The 11,288-nt window shown below is 34.9% G+C and overlaps 1 protein-coding gene across 1 annotated transcript; it reads left to right on the forward strand.

Moving 5' to 3' along the window:
* The first annotated feature begins 1,795 nt into the window (after positions 1-1,795).
* LOC135209388 (fibrillin-2-like) lies at positions 1,796-10,102 on the forward strand. The gene is made up of 4 exons (XM_064242084.1): positions 1,796-1,921; positions 8,890-8,968; positions 9,412-9,540; positions 9,930-10,102. Exons 1-4 carry the CDS (start codon positions 1,838-1,840, stop codon positions 10,100-10,102), a joined length of 465 nt encoding a protein of 154 aa, XP_064098154.1. The 5' UTR covers positions 1,796-1,837.
* The last annotated feature ends 1,186 nt before the right edge of the window (positions 10,103-11,288 follow it).

Raw genomic sequence — 11,288 nt, forward strand, 5'->3', positions numbered from 1 at the left:
AACCTACGTAGGACAAAGTGGAAAGACATTGGCGGTTCGATTAAAACAACACAAATATAATGTAAGAACTGGTAATATGTCAAATGCATTATTTGTACACATGAATAATAGTGATCATGGTATTAACTGGACAGACTCCAAGGAAATTATGTTTTGCAGAGAATTAGTGAAAAGAAACTTAAATACCCAAGGACTTTTGTAGATGTGACATGGAACAGAGCTAGAAAAACATTTCATTTAACTAACGATAAACTTGAATTTAGTAAGGATAACATTCTAAAATTACCGTATGCTGAAAGGTTTTTAGAAATTCCTAGAATTTTAAAGCCTTTTACAGATGTTGTTTCCAATAATATTAATGTTAAGAGTTCAGTAACAAAAAATACTCCTAAAGATGTTCCTGGCTGCATATATGAAATTCCTTGTAAAAGGTGTGATAAAACATATTACGGACGGACCGGAAAGTCCTTTCACAGCAACTCAGACAGCGCTAATATTCTGTGAGAACGGAACAAATATCGAATGCATTATTCGTATATATGAGAGATTTAGATCATTCTATTAACTGGAGTCAAGCGAGATCTTTAATCCCATGTAATGAAATATTTAAAAGGAATAGCATTGAATGTTATTTCATCTAGTTAGATAATGGAAGTGTTCTAAATCTAAGTCTTGGGTTATCAAACTCGGTGCCTTCATAATGAAAAAAATTGTAGATAAATATATGCAACAAAAGTTGGACTTCGTATGGCTACATTTTATTTTCTCTTACGGTTAAATCTATATTTAAGTTTGTGACTGTGTGATATCCGATGATCCTGGATTATCTCTCTGATTTTTACCCTTTTGACAATCAACCATCTGGTATTCTTGATCATTTTGTTTACCTGGTAACTTTCTTTCCAACTGTATTTCATTCGTTCCTTGAGAATGTCTTAGTAAAGACAAAAACACTTGAATTGCATTTAAAAATCTGGAAATGCCCCAATCAAATATATTAATGAAAAAGGAGAATCAAATCAATATAAGAAGAAATAAAAAAATCTAGTTACATGAATATGATAAGTTAATCGCTTTTTCTGATTTCCCGGTCTGTATTACTCTCTATAATGAAATATATCCGAGTGAATCTTTCTTGTTTGTCCGCCCTGGGTGGGGGCGGGGTAGGTAGGGAATTGGGAGGGTATACAGGAGAGACATGACACATCCACCCTCCTCCTGCAAACCTGATTGTCCACCCTGAGTGGGGTCAGGGTAGGTAGGGGATCGGGAGGGCAGGGGAGATAATACAACCGTGTTATTTCAGCTTCGCTTTTGAGTTCAACGGACGCAGAATAAATAATGAGGGTCTTTCGACACATGTTATTAGTTATGCTTTCATTACGTGCGGTGTTTCGAAGGCACTGACCTCAGTTTTATGTGAGGTTTAAAAAGACCTCATTTTTTTTAAGGTTTAGAAGACCTCATTTTTATATGAGGTTTAGAAGACCTCATATTTATTTAAGGTTTAGAAGACCTCATTTTTATTTGAAGATTAGGAGACATGACCAATAGACACAGAGTTATTTCGCACATTTCTTTATCCCGCGGTTCAGAGGAGCCACATGTAAAATTCGCGCAAGTGGGCTGCCACGGGTTTCCATGATTATGGCAAACACATGTGTTGGTGGGAGGTCAAATACATGTGTAGGTAGGAGGAAGAGCAAGAGCCATCTGCTCCACGAGCTCACCCGTAAATCTGACGTGCGGGAACTTTGTATTTGAATACTGCAGCAGAGTTCAGAAAGTCGTCATCCATTCCTGGTGTGAGGATCATTCGGTGGTTGGAAACGCAATCATGAAGACAGCTTTGTTGTTCCTGGTGCTTCTTCTGTTGGGCCTCTGGTTCAGCTTTGCTCGGAGCAACAACGTCGAGAAACCGGTATTATTATATTAATCTTTCAATTTACTCCATTCTGAATTTGTGTTAGTTTCGGTTAGTTAGTTAGTTAGTTAGTTATTGAGTTAGTGGTTCGTGGTGGTAGGAGGTTTCTGTTTCCTAAATATTAGCAGTTATGACTTGGACTATCAACGGATGGTGTCTTGTTCGTCGATGTTTCATTAATTGTATTTCAATAGAGATCTTTTTGCACTTAGACATTCACTGATCTGTAGTCCCCTTTTCCTGCCGTGGACAACCAGATTCGCTGAACAGCGGAACCACCAATTTGCAGTCAAAGTTTTGCCTCCCTCGCTGTCGAACTTCTCCAGAGTTCCAGAAGTCCTCCTCCTCCTCCTCCTCCTCCTCCTCCACCTCCTCCACCTCCTCCTCCTCCACCTCCTCCTCCTCCTCCTCCTCCTCCTCCTCCTCCTCCTCCTCCTCCTCCTCACGCCGTTGCGGAACTGTGGAACAGCCTCCCTTCAGAGGATGTGCAAAACTTCAGACGTTCCAGCTAAGACGCGATGCATTTCTGCCTTAATACAATTCCCCTTGCATCTTATTCATTCAATTCAATTTATGTTATTTGTTTATTTATTTGTCTGTTTTTCTGATAACTGATCCCATCTTTCTGTATTTCCGTTTACCTTCTGTTTCCTCTTTCGAATGAACACCGTAATATTCTCTGGAAGTGTCAATTTCTAGTGAATGGCCTCTGTTGGCTTGTTGTACTACATGAGTAGGGATCGTCTGAATAATAATAATAATAATAATAATAATAATAATAATAATAATAATAATAATAATAATAATAATAATAATAATAAGAATAAGAATAATAATAATAATAACACTGTGATAGACCAAAAACAATATAATAATAATTGTTATTATTAAAGCCAATTGCTGCATTAATAGAGGCTTTTCTCTATTTTCGTAATTATGGTTTTGCTGTTGTCAGGGGCGGATTTAGAAATCGTTTATGAGGGATGGGTTGGGGGGCTATATATATATATCATATATATATATATATATATATATATATATATATATATATATATATATATATATATATATATACAGACCTACAATTTACATCATATGCACATACATATTGTACTTCATAGCTCATACATATTGTATGTACAGGGAGAGAGAGAGAGAGAAAGAAAGAGAGAGAGAGAGAGAGATTATAATTATGAAGATTCTAAATACTATTTTCAGTGTTTCTATGAATATCAAGATTAAATTATTGCCTGAGATTTACACGTTATTGTACTCACAAAATAAATTCAGACCTGCGGGAAGATATTTTGGAGAAGATGTTGATAACAGATTTAATGAAATTATCTGTGTCATTCTAAATACTTCAGTAAATATGCAGTTTTGCAAGACCATTTAACCTTTCAGAGCCCATCGTTGCTTTCCTGTATGATTTAATGAAATTTTGTGGAGAAAACGTTCGTTCTGCTGTTGCTGATGACACAAGTAATGTAACATACATTTGTAACAACAGCTTAGTAACAGGATAGTTTTCAGCGCATTGAACATATTATGCCTCGATTGCTGTTTTAGGAAGTGAATCATTTGGAACAGATTTCCAGCGAGCCCCCAGAAATTGAATTCTGATTTATAATCATCAACATGATGTAGTGATTTACCATCAACAAAGAGAGAGCTGGAACAATATCAGCAAAAGAGGTGCAAGCAAAATAATTTGGGACTAAAGAACATAAGGAACTTACTATACCATGCTAGTTCTTGAACGGAAAATGAAACTCACTTAGTACATAACCAAAGAATTGGGAAAACACTGCCATGCGATAATAATGACGTGAACTAGATACCTGGGGAATTACTCTATTCTTTCGCTTTACAGCTAATCTAGGAACACTTTCAGTTACATTCATTTCCAAACCCTCTTCCACTGCTACATTATATTTAGTAATAGAATCCTCATCCTTGTCTCTCATTTTCTTTGTCATGAAAGTGACAAAGGACGACAACAAATTCAGTCTATTTTCTTTAGTAAACTTCTTCTTACAAATCCTGGGTTGTTCCAATGACAGATTTCTGATAAGGCCTCCATAACATATGGCAGTAATAACCTTTTAAACGCCATGATGGCATCATGCCTGTCTACCCAGCTTGTGTCACTAAAGGTACGCAACCTATTAAGAGACTGATCACGATCCTTATCATTCTGAATGATATTTTCTTCCATAGCTTCAAGTCTCTGTGGCGATGAGTGGGAAAAATGTAGTTTCCCTGATATCACTCCAGCAACTTCTGATTACTGGCACCTCACTAGATTTAGAAATCACGAGATTCAGAGCATTTGGAGGGCTTGGGGGGCAACTGCCACCCCCCAAGACTCAAGTTGCCCCCCAAAGCCTCAACTTAACCCCTCCACCCCCACCCCATAAGCCCGGAGAAGTTACAGCATATTTTCTTTTTAAATATGCATTCATAAATATATGAACTTCCTCGGAAGTATTACGTTTCTTGATCATTGTCTGTCTACTATAATAGCTACCAGTGATGATGAGATAAACAAACAGTAGTGGGAGTATGTAGTTTTTGCTGAAATAATTTGCTTATGTGGCTTCAAAAAACACATAAAATAGCTAAAAAAAAAAAAAAAAAAAAAGAGCTTATTAGGCTCACTTCGCTCGCCAAACCGTCATTACCCTCCACCCCACACTCCCCCCCCACCCCCCCCCCCAGCAACAAAAAACAAAACTGAAATGACGCCCTGTGTAGAAGCGTACTTTTCTCCTACAATTGCTTGGCAGCCCTTCAGTGCCCCACTCATGGCACTAGCACCATCATATCCTTGGCCAACAATACAACGTATAATCTAAATTATTTCTGGACAATTCTCCCAATGTAGCACATGCAATGCCCCTACCTGTTAAATCTTCTACTTCTGTAAAAACAAGGAAATCCTCTCGTATAGTGTCTTTGTCCACATATCTAACACTTACTGACTGCCGTTCCTTCCTCTGATTATCTGTAGTTTCGTCTGCAATTACAGAAAGGAATTTTGACTTACCCTTTGGGACGATATGTTTGATATGCTTTCCTCTATGCAAGAGATTATTTCATTCTGCGCTGTTTTACTAGCGTAAACAGCATCCTTTTTATACTTTTTAAGTAGTTGCCAAATCCTTCATCTCCTCTTTTTATAGCAACGAAGAAGCTGCCTAAAACTACCTTCATTATTGGTTGACAAACTAAGCAGAGGGTGGTCATCTCTATGGCTTTGTCTTCCAAGAAAACTATAGTATGCACAATAGCCCCCAAACCTTTACGATTATAAGCTATTTTTTCTTTCCTGTGGTGGTCATCAATGGAACATTGAATATCAATTGTTGAATCACACATTCTTTTCAAGAACTCTTCAGATTTCAGAATATTTGTTTGGTGATAGTCATTTCTGCTATGCATAGAAAGGTAACCATCATAGACAGCTAATCTATCATATACTGGGACTGTAACAAGAGATTTTAAAGGCTGCTTTCCCTGTCCTCCCTCAGTTTGACCAAATACGGTGCATGCCTTACGAAAGAGTCCCCCACTTACATGTGAGTAAGCAAGCCAGGGAAACAAGTCAGAATGATTTTGATTTAAATGGCGCTTCTTCCCACTTCTTACCGAGTAAGGTAGCTTATAGTCACACCCTGGTCTCCAGACATTTGTCAGTATATCATATTTATCTTTGCTTGTTGTCGTCGTTCCTATCCAGAGGCCAGTGTCATACTTTGAGAATGGTTCATTAGTCTTAGGCTCAAGTTCACTCTTAACAGGAGATGCTGCATCATCCACCATTGCAATATAATCCCCTCCTATTCATGCTAGAAGTACTACATGGAACACAAGGGTCTTGAGTGCCTCAGTGGCGTGGTCGATTTGGTCTTGGTCTGCCACCTCGGTGGCCACGAGTTCAATTCTCGGACATTCCATTGAGAGGTCAGAGATGTGTATTTCTGGTGATAGAAGTTCACTCTCGGCGTGGTTCGGAGCAGTGACAGTGACACCATCAGTGCGTTGTTCTTCTGAGCTTCGAAAACCGACTTCTTTCCTTTTAAAAGGAAAAAAGACAGTGGCTATCAAACTATTATTATTATCATTACTATTATCATTGTTCTAAGAGGTCCACAATAATAAAAAAATGTTGCAAGTTCGTGTATAATTTAAAAGACCCTTTACATAGTTTTCGAACCCCTCCCTGGGTTCATCTTCAGTCCAAATAGATGATTAAGCACAACATGTACTGAGGTGAATTCAAAAGTAAATAAACAGTCGCTGAAGATTGTTGACACCAGTAGTTAGCTCGTTTATGGACCAGGTGATGAAGAAAGAGGGCAGGTAATTCCAACTAAGTTATTTCCTCTCCTCTATCAATCTTCCTGGCTGCAATTCTGTTCGATCTCCGCAATGATTGTTGCAACGTTGCAGGAAGTCCTGAATTCATCCGGAGGAGGCGTAGATTGGGCACCATAACAAGAATCCCCTAGGGCAGCGGTTACCTGGACAGGGAGAAGCAAGGCAGAAGCAACAACAGGAGAGGAAAAAACAGAACCTGTCCTACAGTTAAAATCTTTTAGAAACATAAAAATTACCAAGTGGGTCTTCGTTGGCAAAAGACTTGTTGCCTTTGAATGATTCTCTTAGGAGAATCATTCAAAGGCAACAGTCTTTTGCCAACGAAGACCCACTTGGTAATTTTTATGTTTCTAAAAGATTTTAACTGTAGGACAGGTTCTGTTTTTTCCTCTCCTGTTGCTGCTTCTGCCTTATAGCAGCTTCCTCAACTACTCGTCTAACATTTACATCACTGAATACATGTGCTACTATTGCGCAGTTTTGTGAATGTAGTTCATATGTTCGCTTGTGTTCACCCAAACGTATATCCAGTCCTCGTCCACTTTCGCCAAAATATTTACTGTAACACTCCATACATGGTATTTCATAAACGCCTAGGACTATGGGATTTTTGTCATTGTTAGTGTTTCTTATGAGGTTGCATCTTATCGTATTTTCATATTTGAACACAGTTTTAGTTTCCTTCTGACTTTTGTTTATATGCCCACTTATGTTCTTCACTCCTGGGTTAAAGGGAAGTGACACATATCTTTTTGGGTTTTCCTTAGTATTTCTAAGTCAATAGAAAGACCTCCTTGCTCGCAAAATTGCTTTCTAAGACTTTGTAGTGACAAGAATATCCAAAGAAGCGCGAGGGTTTCGAGAAGTTAAGAGGGAATTGTGGCTATTACTTATATATACATATTCTATATACAATTATAATATATATATATATATATATATATATATATATATATATATATATATATATGAATGAATAACTTGATCATGAAGTATACAAAACGTGATGCTATGTATAAATAAAGGTTTTGCCACGGAGGAAAATGAAAGGCGAGAGAGCCAAAGAACTTTCGGTCTAACATGACCCCTTTTACTTACTTAGGGTCGTGTTAGACCGAAAGTTCTTGACTCTCTCCCCTTTCATTTTCCTCCGTGGCAAAACCTTTATCTATATATATATATATATATATATATATATATGATATATATATATATATATATAGTATAAAAAGAATAAATGCCACAAAGGAAAAATAAACGAAGGAGTCTGCAAGATCTTTCGACTTTAAAAGTCCTTTACTGAGCAGATACTGACATAAATACGAGAAGACAATACAAGAAGGTTCGTATAACTGACAGATAGGGATTATAAAGGGATTAGTACCTAGAATCCGACACACCTTGGAAGATAAGAAACCTTTCCAAACAAGCATAAACAATGGGTGCAATTAAAGGTTTAAGACAATCATCTCAGATACAATTTCCAGACAATTAAAGGATTATAGGTGACAGCTATTCGGAACTTGGTAACAACAAAATTTAATAACTCTAAGGCAACTGATTTTTATTTAAGTCAGTAATTATATCTGGCCCCAGAGAAAGCAACAACATAATATATAAAATTCCATGTATGGATTGTCCCTCATTCTATCTCGGACAGTCCAGCAAAGGCTTAGAAGTAGGCTAAGCCAGCAATAAATACTCTGTAAAAACTGGGCAAAATCTAATGCATTATTCATTCATTTAAGTGAAAACAACCACCGAATTAATTGGATTGATAGTTCAGTAATTGCATGGTCAAGAGATGTCTTATCACGAAATCTTTTAGAATCTGCTTTAATACAACTTACTTTTCATTGTAATTTCAATGTTAGTCGTGGCCGCCTTTTTTCATTTAGACCTTGTATCTGTAACATGTTTAAGAATGACCTCAAAGATATAATTACTGACTTAAATAAAATCAGTTGCCTTAGAGTTTATTAATTTTGTTGTAATGTATGTCTGTCATGTTTTGTGAATATGGTTTTTGTTTACCAAGTTCCGAATAGCTGTCACCTATAATCCTTTAATTGTCTGGAAATTGTATCTGAGATAATTGTCTTAAACCTTTAATTGCACCCATTGTTTATGCTTGTTTGGGAAGGTTTGTTATCTTCCAGGTGTGTCGGATTTTAGGTACTAATCCCTTTATAATCCCTATCTGTCAGTTATACGAACCTTCTTGTATTGTCTTTTCTCGTATTTATGTCAGTATCTGCTCAGTAAAGGACTTTTAAAGTCGAAAGATCTTGCAGACTCCTTCGTTTATTTTTCCTTCGTGGCATTTATCTTTATTTATGGATTTATCACGTTCCTAACTTTCGTGATTCAGTTATACATATATATATATATATATATATTATATATATATATATATATATATATATATATATATATATATATGTGTGTGTGTGTGTGTGTGTGTGTGTAAAAATATATATAGCTATATATATATAATGATTATAAAAAATAGCCTTGTGGTAACCTCATGTTGCTTAAATGCTGAATTCTATTTACACGAGATTTTTCCTTCTGTTTTGCAGGTGAACATCAGTTTGTCACAGGACCGACGTCACCGACATGACCAAGATTGCCCACATTGCCCACACTATCATCCATTAAGTAAGTTCCTGACGGGAACTTGGGAGTAAGATCAAGTCCTTTTATTCATGGCTGCTTTGTCATATTTTTGTACTCTTTCTTATTGATATTTTTCCGTCTGTCCATACTTTTTCTGTCCGCCGTCAGGTCTTAAAAGCCACTGAGACTAGAAGGCTACAAATTGGTAAATTGATCATCCTCCCTTCAATCATCAAACACACCAAATTGCAACCTTCTAACCTCAGTAGCTTTTATGTTATTTATGGTTAAAATTAGCCATAATCGTGCGTCTGGCAACGATATAGAACAGGCCACCACCGGGACGTGATTAAAGTTTAATGGACCGTGGCTAACAAGCATTATACCGAGACCACCAAAAGATAGATCTGTTTTTGGTGGCAGGATCATTCTTAGCCCAGGATGGAGAGGCGTAGTATTCACATATTACTTTTCTAACTCTACAGATTGTAAGCCAACTACCGACTGCCTTGCTAACGGTGGCTATTGCATCAGAAACAACCATAAAGAGGATTGCGACGGCCTCCTGTTTTCAAGAGAATGCCGATCGCCCCTCTGTTCCTGCTGTGTAGAAGGTAAGAAGAAGAAGAAGAAACTCTGTAACTATGCGGCTTGAAAAGAAGCCCACCCGAACAAAAATAAAAATAAAAAACATTTACAGTGCACTTATCTGTGAGAAACAACCCTGGTTTCCTTAATTATTCAAGCAGCTCTATGAAACCAGGGTCTTGTATCAGACCCTTGTTATGTGATCATGATTTATTTGAGAAAAAACATCTTTTAATCTTGGTCCCTAATATCGTAAGCCTTGGTTAAAGTCGGACTATCCGAGTAGTATACATTCTGAGCCAACTTAAAGAACTAGTCGACGCTGACGATCGATAACTCAGGGTTTCTGGTAGCTAAGCAACTAACTAACTAACTAACTAACAAACTTACTGTCGTCTCTCCTTGCTTTTCGCAGCTACACTGAACCGGGATGAGTGCCAAGAGATGCCCGGTGTCTGTTCCAACGGAACCTCAGTGTGTCAAGATAAAGACGTAGGCTATGAGTGCGTTTGCAATGCAGGCTTCGAGACAACAGTTTGTGGAGGTGAGGGATCTATCTACTTCAAGATTTGTACAATCTCAAATTGAGGGAAAAATGACAAAAGATAATGGTTGTCATTCAAGAACTAATGTGCAGATGACATTACGTTCTTCCTTTTTCTCTAAAGTTGATTTTTAAGTTCTAACTTGCCTTCAGTTTCATAGAACTTGAAATGTACAGTAGTCTGTTTCGTCTTTAAATTTGATAAATTATCTAAACTGTTACTATCTGATATCATTGACGTGAGTTCCTCTTTTCAACAGATACAGATGAATGTGTAAGCAATCCATGTGAACATGAGATTTTATTTAAATTTGTCTTTTTATTATTTTTATTTCTCTTATTATTATTTCATTATTTTTATTTTATCTATATTATTATTATTTTATATTTATTGTTATTTTTTTATTTTTTTATTAGTCATGTTGTTTTTAATCTTAATTTTCATTGTTTTAATTTTTAGTTTTTTATTATAATTTTATTACTTTTATATTTATTTTTTATCATTTTTAGTTTTATTTTTATTATTTTTAATTTTAAAATTTACTATTAATTTCTATAATTTTTATTTTAATTGTATAATTTATATTATTATTTTATTTTATTTTCATTATTATGATGTTATAATTAAATTTATTGTAATTATTTATATTTTTATGTCTATCATTTTGTATTTATTCTTATTATCTTATTTTTATTTTTTATTTGGTTTTTATTTTATTATCTACATTTTATTTTTATTATTATTTCATTATTAGTATTTCTATTCTTTAATTTTTTTTATTTCTATTATTTTCATTTTCATTATGTTATTGTTTTATTATTTTTTTTCTCACTTTAGTTTTATCAACATTATTTGAATTTCTTTTACTTTTCTTTTTTTATTCCTATTTTCATTTTTCTAAATATTATTTTATTATTTTATCTTTATTATAGATTATTATAGTTTTTATTGTTTTTTCTATTATTGAATTAAAACTTGTGATTTATTTTTTATTTTCATTATTATTATTATTATTTTTTATTGTTAATATTTTTATTAGTTTTATTTTAAACATTATTACTATTATTTTATTATTTATACTTTTGGTTTTTATTTTTTTATTATTATTACTGCTTTATTATTTTCTTTTAGAATTTGTATTATTTCTATTATTTTAATAATTTATTTATATTATTATTATTTTTATTATTATTATTATTTATTATTATTATTAATATTATTGTTATTAT

This window comes from Macrobrachium nipponense, chromosome 11 (genome assembly GCF_015104395.2).
Source record: "Macrobrachium nipponense isolate FS-2020 chromosome 11, ASM1510439v2, whole genome shotgun sequence".
Taxonomy (NCBI): domain Eukaryota; kingdom Metazoa; phylum Arthropoda; class Malacostraca; order Decapoda; family Palaemonidae; genus Macrobrachium; species Macrobrachium nipponense.

Bases quoted from the DNA above. Each gene is read 5' to 3' on its own strand.
- LOC135209388 (XM_064242084.1), top strand. From the start codon at position 1,838: ATGAAGACAGCTTTGTTGTTCCTGGTGCTTCTTCTGTTGGGCCTCTGG. The intron at 1,922-8,889 runs GTATTATTATAT...TCTGTTTTGCAG, and splicing joins GCAACAACGTCGAGAAACCG to GTGAACATCAGTTTGTCACA. The intron at 9,541-9,929 runs GTAAGAAGAAGA...TGCTTTTCGCAG, and splicing joins CTGTTCCTGCTGTGTAGAAG to CTACACTGAACCGGGATGAG.